The sequence below is a fragment of the Mauremys mutica genome, chromosome 10, assembly GCF_020497125.1.
Source record: "Mauremys mutica isolate MM-2020 ecotype Southern chromosome 10, ASM2049712v1, whole genome shotgun sequence".
Classification (NCBI taxonomy): Eukaryota; Metazoa; Chordata; order Testudines; family Geoemydidae; genus Mauremys; species Mauremys mutica.
The window spans coordinates 20,175,210-20,191,172 of NC_059081.1; the positions used below are offsets into that span (position 1 = coordinate 20,175,210).

Here is a 15,963-nt window from a genome sequence, read left to right on the forward strand (position 1 = left end):
TTGAATACAGCTTAATTGTGTGTTCTTTTCCTAAAATTCAATAGCTCTGAAGTCTTTTTTAGTTACATCAGAGATGGGTCCTGGATGCACTGACAGGATGCAGAATCAGGATTAGTAAGACTAGGGTTCAGATTTGAGGCAGAAATAAGCATTAGGGTTTGGGTTCAGATTCAACTGCACCAAATTCCATGAACTGTTCTTCCAGTCCCAAAGGGTGGAAATCTCATGTCATCAGCTGGTATTGCAATATTTCTCATGGTGGGCACCTCACAAGAACAGAGGTCTTCATCATATTTTTATTTTGGACCAAATTTTGTAATAGTGGCTGTCCTGAAAACAGTTAATCATCAGCCAATCGAGCATTGCAGAATAGTTCCATTCTGGTTTTGAAATGACCTGGACCCAGAATTATAAGGCCATGTTTGGATTCAGGAATTAAAGTATGAGGCAATGGAAGTCCCTGATATGGAAAGGGATGAGAATCCATGTTCCAGATTCTCTCTCTTAGAAAACAAGAGTTTCAAATGTCCCATTGTCTTTAACTGAATAGATATTAAGTTTCAGCATGCTACATTTATTGCCACTCTTTGACAAAATGTAATATTTAATTGTATAGTCGCATGTTGTAATTAGTTTTCAGGAATAAAAGAGCAAGGGAAATACCAAATACTTAATTAATCCCTATTGTCAGTTATCTACATTTTTCAGAGTGAGTGAGAACTGCATTTTTTTAACCACTGAGTGGGATCTTAACACAGCTGTTAACATGATATCTCTTGTGAATACAAAACTTCTCTCAGTAAAAGAGCTTCTTATGTGTAGTGTACAGACTGAAAAATAAGCTTTTGTTGTGTTTGTGGTGATAATGGACCTCTAGCCCTCCTTTGATCAGGCAGAGCTCGTTTTCAGGTTATTAAAAGACCATGTGATGCAGTAAATGATGTTACAGTATAACTTTCAGGTTTGGAATCCTTTAGTTCTGTACCTCCAGTCTTCTATGAAGTCTTCCTCAGGCCTGTTACTCTGGTGTGATAGTAAAGGACTCCCGCTGGTGTTATGGAAGTCATTATGACTGTTCCCATCAAAGATGCCACACAAACCTCTGGTGCTGTTAAAATCGATGCTTGGTGCCCTGACTGTCAAACTCATTCCCCACTCACTTACATCAGCTCGAACAAATGCTCCTGAAGGGAAGATGATCTGAAGAGGCAGAAAAACCCAGTGAATTGAATCCATTAGCAAGATTCTTCTGTAATAAAAAAGTGTGTTCCCCCCCCCCCCCAAAATCAAAGCTAGAAGTTGGCTATGCTGTTGGTAATTTAATGCCACTTAGACACACTGTAAACATTTATTTTACAATAATGTTTTCGGTTTTATTTACAACGATGATGCTTTCAGAGTTTTTGGTACTAATATCTGATAGCATCATACAAATATAAACCCACACAAGTGCCTTCCTTTTTTAAATTAATAATTATATTCACTGAAGTTTACTGATTGGTAAGTTACCAGCTAATTTTTGAAGCTGTCACCATGATAAGACCACCTCTGTGTTTTTGCCTGGGAAATATTCTTTTCTTTAAATTGCTAAGTCTGGAAAATAGCTTTCTTCCCTTTGAAAAACTGTTGAATTTTCCAAAACTGGTTTACACAGAAAACTATTATTTTAAACTAGATAATTTTCTCATTAAAGAACCTTTTAAAGGGGGGAGGGGAAATCTTGAGGGTTCAGACAAATAAATGACTACTTTATTTGTTTTCCTGTGCTGGAAACCTGGATTTAAATTTGGACTTTGATCACAAAAATAAATAAGCTTGATGAATTTAACTTACAGCTGTAGTTTCAGGAGTGACACTGCTTTTTTGGGGGGGGAGGCTCAGTTTTGGGGTGCTCAGCTTGAGACACCATGGGCCTGTTTTTTCAGACGTGCTGAGAACTTGTAACCCCCACTGATTTCAGTTGGAGTTGTGGTTGCTTAGTACTTCTGAAACTCAATTCACTTCAAGCTGGGCACCCAAAATCAGTACCCACTGTTGAAAATGTTGACCGTAGCCCCTTAGAAATTTGTCCACATCACACAACCAGCACACAATTTGACTCGTATTTCTCCTTGAAATCAATGGCAGAACTTCCACTGACTTCAGCGACACAGGAGTAGGAGCTTCCAGAGCAAAGCATGAGGTATTGCACATCAAGGCTAATACAAGCTACAGAATCGTGTGAGGGTGTCTGCAGAGTGCCCATGCAATAGGCTCAGTTCTGTTTGGATGAGTCATGAAATTAGTCCCTCTGAGTAAGGAAAGCAGAATTTAGCCTGATATTAGTTTCTTGCTTTCATAGACTAGAAATTTAAAAAGCAAGTATATTTTAAGGAGCAAATTTCTGTAGTATTTCACAACTGAATAGTGGAATGATTCAGTATACTTGAATCTTGCTTATAAATTCGTATTGCCTTAATTTTTAATTTAATTTGTAGGCCAGGACAGCTGCTAGTTGAAACAGAGCTATACAGTACTCAGGTGCCTTTTTGAAACTATCATAGAACTGTGTGAGTAACTGATTTTTTGGTGTTTGCTGGGCAGTTTAAAAAAAACAAACAAAAAACTTCTTTCAAGTCAGTCTAAAATGATTTTGTAACTTTTTTTTTCCTACCAACCAAAAAGTAAAAATAAAGAAATATAATATTTCAGGTTGAATAAAACATTTTGTTTGAGGATAAATGAAATGTTTCATTTTCAAGATTTTCAAAACAATTTTAATTAAACTGAAGTAAAGTTTGAAATGCAGGGTCATTTCAAATGATAACACTTCATTTTGAACATATTGAAACAAATCATTTTGAGTTATTCAGATTTTTTTTCAGACTGAAACAATTTGACGAATTTGACATGAAACTGTGAAATGTTTTGGTTGACCCAAATCTGCATTTTTTTGGTGGCAAAAAGTTTTGGTTGAAAATTTTTGCCATGTTCAACTGCTAACTGCCTTCCAATTACACACTTTCCTCCAAAAAGGAGTTTGTGTTTAAAATCTCTGCTATCAGGACACTATCTGCTATTTCAATGTTCTGCACTGTTTGGACTAGATCTTCCCCTCAGTCATGTCCCATGGAAACGTAGTTGGATATAAACCCCAGTGGAATCAGTGGGGTTTACGTGAAGTTAAATTAGGACAAAATGCAGCCCTATAACTCCAAATTCAAAGACAGTGATTAACATTGTGAATATATTTTGAATATTGCTAGTAAAGATTATTCTAGTAATAAAACTGTAATTATACTGTATTCAGTTGTAATGTGAAATGAAAGCTATTTTCCTGCTTTTGCTCCCTTTCTGCAATTAAGAAATTTTAAATAACTATGTTATCAAAGCCTATTCCAAGGGAGAAGATGATGAAAGCCAAAGCTCAGAACCCTCACCCTAACATTGTTTTGGCTCCTTATGGCCCCTTTCTTACCCAGAATATTTTCTAGTAATAAATCTTGATGTTGAAATTTTATGACAAAATTCTCAGCTTGGATCTCTCTAGTGCAGTCTGCACTTGTTCATTCAGTGATTTCAGGGAACACCTTCTGGACTAGAGATCTTCAGTGTGGATGAGAGACACAAAGTGCAGACTGGAAAGCACAGTAGTGCTTTCTAGGTAAATACTTTGTGTGATCTCTCATCTTACACTTAGATCACAAGTTTTTCAGGGCCGTCTCCTTGTTATGTAATTGTACAGTGCCTGGCACAGTGGGTGCCCATGGGACTGCTAGATACTACCATAATACAAACAACAAATAATATTCATATCACTCTTGGCTATGTCTTTGAGTAACACCCATCCACTCTCGTTAGATTCATGTTTTGTTTTATGTTTGATCATTACCTCTTAGGTTCACTCCCTCTGGGGCACCTGGCATTGGCCACTGTCGGTAGACAGGATGCTGGGCTGGTGGACCTTTGGTCTGACTCAGTATGGCCATTCTTATGTTCTTGTTTGTTTAAATAACACATTAGCCAGCACTTTCCTTCAGTCTAGTTTTCTCGGCTACGGGTGTATGTGTAGTGGTTCCTTAATTCAGAAATATATAGTTAAAGTCAAAGCAACTTTAAAAAAAAGAAACCGAAAGGTCCACTTACGGTAATTTTTTTCCCTCCGTAGGACTTCACGATTTTGACACGTCGAGGTGATGTGCCAATGCTTTTAATAGACAGCTGAAGTCTGGTTTCCTGAAACTGACCATTACACATGTCTAGCAGGACGATGTCATTACCCTCCCATGCAGCTACACCGCAGTTGCAGGCAACAGCATACTGGCGGCTTCCACAGTCCCACTGTCGTACATGTACCTCAAACACACGGGCCAGGCTCTTGCACAAAAGAAAGGTTCCAATTTTATAATTATCATAACGCCTAAACAACAAACAAACAAAAACAGGATTTTCAAACTGAGGGTGTACACCTATCATGACTGTATGTTTGTACTCCAACAGACACACTTTTTAATTAGGCCAGCATGATGGCTGGCCTTGGAGGAGAAAGAAAATTAACACATGGGGAAGCATATATTCAGCACCATACACAAGATAATACAACTAGAGTTGTTAGCTGGAAATGGATAAGAATTCATGTGAGAGCTGTTAGCTGTCTAAGAGCTGCTGCTATGGCAACAGGCATGGATGAAAAAGATAAACATTTGAGAAAAGCAAATGGGAAATAATCCTTGCCTCCAGGACTTAATAAATACGTTTTGGTTGTAACTAGATGCTCTACGGCATGGTATTCTTCACAGCAAAATCAGTGCTCAAATAACATCTTCTGTGACTAATCACTAACTTTTACAAGGCTGACTGGGGCTAGGTGAACATTTCATATGAAAAATTAGGACTCTCCTGGAATCCTGTTAAAGTGAAGTCATTTCTCCCCTTAGAACAACTTCACTATAAGCATAAGTTTCACTATAACTGGATTTGCAATTGGCACACTGCAATGTGTTGCGTAATTTGGAACTTTCATTGTGCTCTACTGCAAATGGAGTTTCAGTCTGTCTGAATTCAGTGTGGAACTAATTCTGCAGTTGTTAGTCAGTCAGTGTTACTCTGGCAAATTTCCCACAGACCTCAGTCTGAATTTTGCTTGAGTAAGGACTGCAGGATTAGGGCCTACAAGTGGATTCTATAGCACTTCCAAATGCCTCTATTTTCTCACATTGTAATTACTTCTTGCTCTTATCCCATATATTGCTCTGGCAACTGGAGGAAACAGTGGCTATGCATTTTATGGAAATTGTGAGGGATTTCTTTGAATGGCTCAATTGCTAACCACCTTTTGAAAGCAGTGCTTGGTAACACCTTCCTTTTAAACAGCCATGTTTGGGTTTAAAACAGATTTTTAGGAATCTACAATTAATAGAAAACAAATTATTATTTTTCATGTTGAAATTTTCTATATTATGCAAGGAAAGTTAAAAAATAATTACAACCAATGAAAATAAAGATTAGGAATTTTTTTGTAACGTACTGCTTCAGAAATATCTCTTTTCCCTCTGTAGAAATGTATGGAGTTTGGAATAAAGCAAGAAAATAGAGATTAACTATTTGTCATAAAATTTGATTTTACTCCATCTTGAAAAACTCAGCAAAGGTGGCTGTAATGAGAGAACACTTTTGAGGGGCTTGTCTCATCCTATTTTCTAATCAGGTACATAAATCCTGAGCATGCTGTTCAACAACCTGGGGCAAAATACTGATTAGAACTAATGGGAGCATTTAAAAAAAATCATATAATCTCTTTTAATGTCAAATATAGGCTCTTATGGATATATCCACATGAGGAAGATAAGGAGATGGAAAACTCTGAGAATCATCTTCCAAAACTTCCTTCAAATAGTCCTTTTCCAGGTGCAGGCATTTTGAAGGAGGGTGGTCATGAAAGAAGTAGGGGATGCATGAGAGTGGCTACATCTAAACTCTGCTGGTCTATCATTTAAATACATAAGACTCTCTCTTAACACAAGTATATAACTGTCTTTCACAGAAATGGGACTATTCACTCATATTAATGTGTATAGACTATGGGAGCCCAATCCAACTCTTATTGAAGTCAATGGGAGTCCTTCAGTTAGGTCATGCCATAGATTATGTAAAATGTCAGACTTGCAAAATGTCTTTATTTTTAAATGGAAGCCTTAAGCTGGCGTTGAATTACTTGAATGCAAAATTGAATCTAAACAGCTACGCTTTTGTGACACTCATAAAAATGTCATGACAGCCATATAGGCAGCAGTGGAAAATTAAATACCGCTAAACAGTAGGAAAAGATTTTACTATATGCTTTTTTAATGTTTGCCCCAAATGTGGAAAGCTTAAGTCAGAAGAATAACCTTAACCCCTTCCCTCACACCACCTGCCCTACACTTATCTATCAGTCTATCTTTACCACACTCATCACTATGCTGTTATACTGTACTTTACTGTTGCTATACAACCCACTCCCAAGGACACTCCAGCACTCATTCTCCTTTCCCATGAGGCTTCCCTCCTCCTTTCCTCTTCCATCTTCTTATTTAATTTATTTCATTACTAGTGCTCCCAAAACATCAGCTACTGAAAGGGACCATTTACGATTAATCTGTTCACTTGCCCATAGGACTGCTGTCCTTGCCAGTGAGAGCTATTTTATGTTGGTCTGTGTCCTACAAAGTGTTAGTCAGAGGGAAAATGAAGGATATACTTGGGAACCAGAATACATTCACATTTTATTTTTTGTAGCAAGCATTTTATAAAAGAAAAAGAGGCTCAGTTGATTTGCATGACCCTCCTGGGCCAAATTCATCCCTGGTCTCACTTCACTCAAGTCCTTGGAGTTACCAGAGTCAAATTTAGGTCCAGTTACCAGACATGTGAATGTCAAGATAAAGCGGACAGAATAGAGTGGATCAGAACAACGAGTTGTGATTTGCTAGTGGCATATGGCTCCACATCCCAAACTGGATGTGGATAACCCCATGTACAGGTTAGTTAGGCTTGGTGGAATTCAATTTTTATTGTTTTATCATTTTGATGGTAATATCAATGTTTATTTGTAAGCATTTTTTCTATTTTAATCTATTTACATTTTCACAGTTGTGGGAAATGATGGGGAGGTCAGAAAATAATTATTTAATGACAGTAGATGTTGAGATTCGAACAGTTAAGGCTTTATAACTGTGAAAATACAAACTGTCAACTTCACATGTCAAAATATACAAAGTAAATATCCTTAAATAAAACTTTAATAAGTTTTCAAGCAGCATTTTTTAACTCTACCTATTTGTACATTTCGATTATTATCAATGGAAATATTTTTTGTTGATTAGTATGTGTACAGTGAGATTGACCAACATTTTACCAACATTTACTGATAAAAATTTAATTCCTCCAAGCCTAAGGCTAGTCAGTTCTAAAGTAATCATGGCAGCACTGAACAGAAGAATAGAGGCAGCATCAGTGGCTTTTTCTAGATGAATAGGTCAGTGTGTGTGTGGAAAATCTATAAAGACCCTGAAGTTTTAACATTCCGACTCCCCTAAAAGCTGGGATATGAATAAGATCCCTTTGCCCTTGCTACATTTAATAAAAGCAAAGCAGATGAGAAACTGAACATACCCAACACCTCACCCATGTTTTTGTAAGATAGTTACTCCATCCCAGGGTTAAATGAACTTCCAGTTACTCTGCTGTGCATTATAGGTGTGGGGCCTTTGAAGAAAGCAAAACTCGCGGCTTGACTACGTTGCCCTACCGTTTGGACCTCAGTGTGCACCAAAGAGCTGCACTGTAAGTACTCCTCTGTGTGGACACTGCAGGTGCAAAGTAAAAGATTCCTAGTTCACGTTAACATAGTCCTCTTCAAATGGGATTACGTTAAGGTGAACTAGGAACCTTTTAGTTCACATCCACAGTGTCCAGGGGGATTTACAGCACAGCACTTTGGTGCATGCTGCTATTCACAACCCTGTAGTCTGCTGTGAGGGGAAATGTAGTCAACCTACAGATTCTGTGGAGCATGAGAGGTGGAGAACTCTTATAGGGTTCTCTTCCTCCCTGGAGATCTGTAGCTTGTGATCATAGAAGAGAGGCTTTTTGCTTTTAAATAGGCATTTGCAACAGGATGGTTTCCCGAAGAGCCAAGATCTGTGACTTTACTTGATTGGTGGGCATCAAGACAAAGAATTTTTCTGGCCGCCTGTGCCCTGCATGTTGCAGGATGAAATTAATCCAGAGGAAGGCAGGCCCCCACGATGCAGTTGCATGGGAGTGGGCAAAAGCAGAACAGCTGCACAAGGGAGTCTATACATTGACCCTGCTCACTGTGAAGGAGGCTGTTGGGGGTAGGCTCAGGAACTATTGGCTCCATGCATAGGTGAGACCCCAGCAAACTGACCAAGGAGCTAAAGGCTGGAACAGTAGTCATGGAAGGGTTGCATTATTATCCCAGTGACTTACCTGCAGGTTGGAGTGGCAAATTCTATTCCCTCCATTCTCAGGCATAGACCTTTATACTTACCTCCCTGCACAAGTGCAGTTATTCTGTTCAGGAAGTGGTGAATTTCACCCCTAGAGAATACTGATGCATAGATTTAATTTACATGCTCCAGAAATCTAAAAATTCTCCTTTATAAGGTGAAATGAAAAATCACACTAATTATATATGAATTACCAACCAAGCAGTCTTAGGTGTTTTAGATATTGCCATAAAAGAGGTATCTTAGTACTTAGCTTGAAACTGATAATTCACTTTTAAGAATCTACAATTTATGATGTGAAAGGCTTTTATATTTATAATGCATCATAACTAATAATGAAGCCTATACTTTCTCTTTGCCAGGCTTGCAAATTTGTTTCATTTAAAAGGCATTTTGCTATAAAAGGAAATGCTCTTTCAGAGCTTTAGCCAGTATAATTAATATCATTGCACTTCTGTGCATCAACACACTCAAACTGTTGTACTGTAAAATATGACACTTTGCCCCCCTGACTATTAGTCTCTCCCTTTAGTCAAAAGAATTATTAGGTAGATGTTTCTATAGAAATGTATTAATAAAAGGACACGACAAACTGTTGTTTTATGTAATACGCATTCCTTGAGGTAGGCATACAGAAAGGGCAAACTATTGTCCCAAGGATAAGGTAGGTACTTTAATTATTTAATTAATAGCCTCGCCTTATACTAACCCAGATGGAATGTGTATGAGGTAGCCAGATTACAAGCTGTTGAGTGGTTGTTACTCACTAGGAGAAGTTTATTTTAATAAGAAATAAAAAGTCATAAAATAATCTCTGTTCACTAGAGCTGGTCAAAGTTTTTGACTAAAATTTTCCCAGTGGAAAATGCATTTTGCCAAAATGAACATTTTCCATGCAAAAATGTGGATTTAAATTATGTATTTGTGTCCTAACTGATAAATTCAAAATAAAAAAACTAATTGTCAACCGAAAATTTAAATTATTTTTTTCATTTTGATGTATTTTTCTTTCGATTCTTGGAAACAAAACGTTCACTTTGGGCTTTGGGTCTGGTTTTCCCCTACTTCTCTCCCTTTTATACTTCCTCCAACTTTTTCTGGTGGGAAAGGGTTAAATATAAGAGAGTATGGGGAAAATCTCACTCATCACTGGAAAAAGTTGTCTATCTCTCCTGTCTTAGGTCTCAGTCTCTCAGAGAATCCTTCATGGTGTCCCGTGGAGAGTGGGTGGAAAGGTGACAAGTCGGCAGCTGACCATTCTTCTCAGGGCCGCCCAGAGGATTCAGGGGGCCTGGGGCAAAGCAATTTTGGGGGACCCTTCCATTAAAAAAAATTGCAATACTATATTCTCGTGGAGGCCTGGGGCAAATTGCCCCACTTGCTCCCCAACCACGGGCGGCCCTGGGAAAATTAACCTTCTGCATCTCATAGACTCATAGACTTTAAGCTCAGAAGGGACCATTGTGAGCATCTAGTCTGACCTCCTGCAAAATGCAGGCCACAGAATCTCACCTATCCACTCCTGTAACAAAACCCTACCCTATGTCTGAGTTATTGAAGTCCTCAAATTGTGGTTTGAAGACCTCAAGCTGCAGAGAATCCTCCACCAAATGACCCGTGCCCCATGCTGCAGAGGAAGACGAAAAACCTCCAGGGCTTCTGCCAATCCGGCACAAACACAGTTTTGAGAAAACTTCTTTACAAGCTATCACTGATTCTCAGCATCAGCTAGTGCTAAAAGGCACTAAAGCTCATTAAAAGGGTTGGACAAATATTTTCCGTCAAAACTGTTTTTGGATCGAAAACTAGGGGTTTTTAAAAAGCAGAAAAAAACCACGGACAATGTCTGCTTTCCTTCAAAATTTGTTGTGGTTTTTTTAAATTGAAAAGCTGAAATTAGTCTGCCAAAACCTGAATATGGTTTGGGGTTTCAGAAATATGTGGCCAAATATTTGCTGCTTGCTGTGTTTGATTGTTTAAAGAAACAATAAAAAAATTCTGCTTAAAAAGAATCCAAAACTTTTGAACCACCTCAGCTTGTGACCAAACGCCTGAGCCTATCCAGTCAGAGATTTTTCCAGGTTTCTGATACTCTGCTGGCTTCCTTGACTCATATCTGTCTCCATAACTTTGGGTTCATTTAGCTTAGAACATAAGAACAGCCATACTGGGTCAAACCAAAGGTCCATCCAGCCCAGTGTCCTGTCTACCAACAATGGCCAATGCCAAGTGCCCCAGAGGGAGTGAACCTAACAGGTAATGATCCAGTGATCTCTCTCCTGCCATCCATTTCTAATCTCTGACGAACAGAGGCTAGGGACACCATTCCTTACCCATCCTGGCTAATAGTCATTAATGGACTTAACCTTGGCTCTTCTGCAAGTCTCAAACTGCTGAATGAGCTTGAGAGTAGGGAAGGCTGTGCCTCCCATACAGCCTCACCCTGCCCCCTATCCGACCCCCACCCACTTCCTGCCCACCCCCCTCAGAATCCCCAACCCATCCTGCTCCTTGTCCCCTCACCATCCCCCAGAGACCCCTCCCCCAACCACCACCCCAGGCCGCCCCCACTCCCTGTCCCCTGACTGCCCCGACCCCTATCCCCCCCCCCGCTGAGTCCTGACAGACCCCCGGAATGCCCACAATCCAACCCCCCCCATTCCCTGTCCCCTGACTGTCCCCGGGACTCCCTGCCCCTTATCCAACCCCCCCGGCCCCAGCTCCTTACCCCCGGCTCCCCCCTCACCTGGAGCCTCAGCGCACCGCATGCAGGAGCGTCCCTGAACAGCAGTGCAGCGTGGCTCTGGCAGGGCCTGAGCTCCTCCCTGCTCAGAGCCGCGTGGTAAGGGGGCAGGGCTGAGAGCTCCAGCGGGGCCCGAACTCCCTCCGCTCGGCATGGAGCTCGCAGTCCCGCCCCCTTACCATGCGACTCTGAGCGGGGAGGAGCTCAGGAGCCCCGCCAGAGCCACACTGTAGCTGTTCAGGGATGCTCCTGGATGCGCTGAGGCTCCGGGAGAGGGGTGGAGGCGGGGTCAGGCTGGGGTCAGGGCGGGAGTTGGCTATTCTCATGGGGGCCCCTGTGGAGCCTGGGGCAAACTGTCCCACTTCCCCCCCTCCCCAGGTGGCCCTGATTCTTCTTCCACACCAGCATTCCCTGGAAGGTGCTAGGCCAATGGGATCTGCTACCCTGTCTTTAGGCTGGTGGGGTTTTATGTACAAGGATAGGAAGAATGTATTTGTTTGGGTTTCAGTGCTTTACTGGTCTGATACCAATACCTGGGGAATAGTTGACTGTCTGTCTTTTAAATTGTCCATCCTCTTTATCTATCCTTCTCTATCTATCTCAGTGCCGTGCAAGATGCACATCTCCATTCAAACAACTTTTTCTCACATGTGCTTTTTATGAACATAAGGGGATGATCAAAATTTGCCTCAAAATGTATCTGTCAGCGGTAGGCCTCTAGCAAGGTACAAACAAGGATTGCATTCCCATTATTCCTCAGATGCAGCGTAGTTTTAAAACTAGTTCATCACATATATTAGAATCTGAAAGATTAACATTGTGGAATATATAGATAGAATGCTTGGCTAACTGATGACTAATAGGGCAAGGGGGAACATCATAATATTTGAAAGAGAGGAATTATTTACAATAATAGAAGAGAATATAACTAGGAGTGATGGGATGGTGAAATTAAGAATAGGAAACTTGGCTGAATATCAAGAAGTTCCTGAAAGTGAGTTGTATTAGTCTGTGGAATAAATCTCCTGAGAGAGCTGGCAGAAGCCCCGTTACTTGGCTCATTTAAAACTAGACTGGATAAAACATTAGTGACAATACAAAAGGAAGAAATCCTACAGTGTCTGGAGTGGTAGGTAGGATGGATGAGATGACCTGCTGGGCCTTTTCCGTTGCAAGATTCTATATTCTGAAGGAGAGCTTGCCATATACAGACATTCCTTAGTAACTGCCAATGGTAACTTCAAATCTATTATTTGTAATATTTCTCAGAAACATCCCTACTTGCAATCAATAATAGGATTGCATAGGTGTAACTTGTAGCAAATGTTGGCCTAATAACATTAATTTAATGAGTGGATAATTGAATAAAATAAAATAATGTCTTATAGGCTCTCTCATTCTCCGATATAATGTTGTGCTAGATAGCCGAGAAGGCACTTCCGGTCTATGATTCTATTCTCCTTGGCTTATGACTTCCTCAGAACTGCCTATTGGGAGGACATTTCTCATGTCCAGCTCAGAAGTGAAATTATTTTATGTTATTAAAGTTTAGTCTTTGGGGCAATTTTTGAGTTATCTGGTTATGAAAAATAACAGTGGGATAGTGAAAAACTTGTTAGGAAGCCTGACTGCTGCTGAGATGACTTAAACTTAGTATTCAGAAGTCCAAACTTGTAGGGCGAAGTCTCCACTGAAGTCGATGAAGCTAAATCAGTTTACTCTAGTGGAGGATCAGGCCTGTAATGCTGGGAAAGAAATGGGGTCTTTGCAGTGTTTGAAAAACACAGTTAGTTAAGAAATAAAGTAAATTAAGTTATCAGTGAATGTAGAAAATATACTGTATATATTATTTTCTAAACTCATTTAATAGCTCAGAGTGTTGATAATTCCAGATATTCAGGGAGCATATATAAATATTAATGCATCATAGCTTTTAATTCCTCCTTGTATGTCTTTCTGAAGTACTATTCCTACCTGTAAAATGCTATAAGGAGTTCCACCATGTGTGTCAGCTTTTCTGCTGGGGCCCATTTTCAAAGCTGGTGTCCTGACTAGAGTGTACTGCAACCTACAGAGCACGTAGTATTTGAAATTGGGACCGTTGGAGCCCAGCAGGTGGGACACTAGACTTGCTGAGGCTTAAGGTATAAAATTACTACCCTGACCTGTAGGACGTTTACCAACAGAGAAACTGGAAATCTGGGAGATAATCTGAGAGGATCTGGTTCAAATTCTGTAGTCCTTAATCAAGCAAATATTTGAATCAGGTAAAACTCCTGGAGTCATCAATGGGAGTTTTGCTCAATCAAGGGTTGCAGAATTTAACACTTTGTTTTTGACAAACTATTAAATTTAAGAAACATTTTAGCTTCAAAATAAATAACTCACATCATTTTAAACAGGAAATTAGACTTTTGGGAAAGAACTGCGAATTTTCTCCAAAGCACTGTATCAATCACTAATAACAAACTATTATAACACTCTAGGGTATTCTAACGGAACACCATATGCTGCATTCAGGAACTGAATCAACAATCAAGCCAAATTATTTCAAGGTAGAAAGAATACTCACCTTCCATCAAATGTGATAATGTGTGGATCAGTGAAAGAGTAGCAGTTTCCTGTTGGGAGGTCTTGAACTGTGACCTGGTTAATATAAAATGTGTAATGAATACAATTTATGTAGCAGTTTCTCTTCATTGTTTTCCCTCACAAAACTTTATGGGTAGCATTCAAGGGTCAAGTACAAACTGAAATCTGACTTCTAAAACATGATGCAGAATGGGTACAGAATATACTTCATTTTTAAACAATTGAGTTTAATCACATACTGCCTAGGAACTGAATGTACTGTTATTTCACCTACCTCTGTTTATTGTATTTCTTTACCCTGTTTGGTAAAAGAAAAGCTTTTCCTACTAAAATTCCCATTAATAAGCAGAACCCAGCCTAGAAATTACCAAGCGTGTAGAACACTTATTAAATCACAATAATTTTAAAGCCTGAGGTATGGCTTAATTATGGATAATTAGCATGTTTTAGTAGCCTGTACTACTACAGGTCCATAGGTTTGACCTTAATTTTATTGTTCATACTTTGAATATTTAATTCATTTAATGCAGACTGTGGACCAGGTTCTGAGATCAGTTACAGTGTAAATCCAGACTAAACCCTTCCTGGTGTCAAGGAATCAGTGCAGTCTCCCTTAATTTCAAGGTTGCAAGAACCATCAAAATTGAGTGAAAGATAAAGGGCTGTACTGAGGCTTCTCTCAGTTACAGCAGTATAAATCTATCTTAAGTTAGATCAGGAAAAACCCCTAAGAATTTCAGCCATCTGGGAGCAGAAATGACATGTGGACTCAGGAACCCCTGGAGATATTATGCCTGCAAAAACTAGGAGAAGACCCAATGCCTCCAATGATGCTGGGGGGGGGGGGAAACACACTTACTTGTGGCACTTGCGACAACTGCTCCCTGTAGGGGTCCTTTGCATCCCCCATCCACTGGACAGAGAGACAAGACTATTGCCACATTGTTGCCCAAAAGGGGCCTCTTGGTGAAGATATACTGCATAATATAATATCCAATTCTCACCTTGATAATATAGAATCAGAGTGTACTATTTGCACACAGCCTATAGTAAGTTGTAGTGCAAAGGGCCCCATTTGCACTGGGGGGAAGGATGAGCCATTTGTGACTCCCATTTATGGGATGACACATGCTCCCATACATGCAGCCAGCCTACCCCCATACTCTGGCCATGACAGTCTACTTTTTGCTTGCTCTGTCTATCTGCTCCCAGAAGGAGGCATCTTAGGTGCAAACTCTGCACTGCATCAGGAACCCAGAAATGCAATTCAAAGAGTTCTGACATGGGGTGTGAAGCAGGAGGAAAAGGTGGAGGGTCCTTGTGCCTCCCTTTGTCACTGTGCAGCCATGTGGAATCAGGCATAATGTAGCCTTTAGGAATAGAGGTGATTTTAAGTAATGGATTAATGGGAGAAGGCGGACTTCTCTCATGGAGATGAGCCCCTCAAATGAAGAGTTTGTACTTTTGCATATACATCATCCTCCTTGTGGTGACACCACTCTGACACCTCATGTATGCTGGCCACCAACATGTTACAGTGCACTCCTTGAGGAATGCAGAAGTGAAGTCCTCAGTGAAAAAAGTTTTGGCTTGAAGTCAAATATAGTTGTATCTACCAAAAATGATGTAAAAGGATTTTCTCTATTAACACCATCATCACATCCCAACTCTTTCTCTCTCTCCCTCTCTCCAGCTCTTTTAATTACCAAATCTATGCAAAGAGTGCAGTATATTTGCTTCCTAGGTAGTGGGGACCTGAATTTCTCTCAAATCGTTCTGAACACTTCAGCCATTCCATTTCCAGATAAATTTGGAGATTTATTAGAAAGCCTGCAGTATCCAAAGACTATTTTGATTTTAATATATCATGCTGAAGTTTTTCTTGGCTATGCTGGCGGAGGTGTTTAACATTAATGCTTCTAATTGCTTGCAAAACATCAACAGTAAAGTGAGATTTTTTTGTTGTTGTTGTTCTTGGAAGCTTGCTTTACTGGGATCAAATTTAATTTATTTTTAAAATAGTTAATTCAACTTTACATTTGCTCAGTTCTCATGTTTTAATAGAAACATGAATGCCATCAAAAATTAATACGTTTGATTGCATTGAGCTAACTGTATTGCATTTGTGTTGAACTA

At 39.8% G+C, this 15,963-nt stretch overlaps 1 protein-coding gene across 1 annotated transcript in view; it reads right to left on the reverse strand.

Moving 5' to 3' along the window:
- Window positions 1–15,963, reverse strand: part of LOC123378771 (von Willebrand factor D and EGF domain-containing protein-like) — a 258,695-nt gene that overhangs the window by 137,571 nt on the left and 105,161 nt on the right. The window contains exons 9-11 of the mRNA XM_045032909.1: window positions 13,808–13,881; window positions 4,126–4,399; window positions 986–1,200 (exon numbers count right to left, since the gene is read on the reverse strand). Coding sequence (XP_044888844.1) covers window positions 986–1,200; window positions 4,126–4,399; window positions 13,808–13,881 — 563 coding nt within the window. The remainder of the gene's footprint in view (window positions 1–985; window positions 1,201–4,125; window positions 4,400–13,807; window positions 13,882–15,963) is intronic.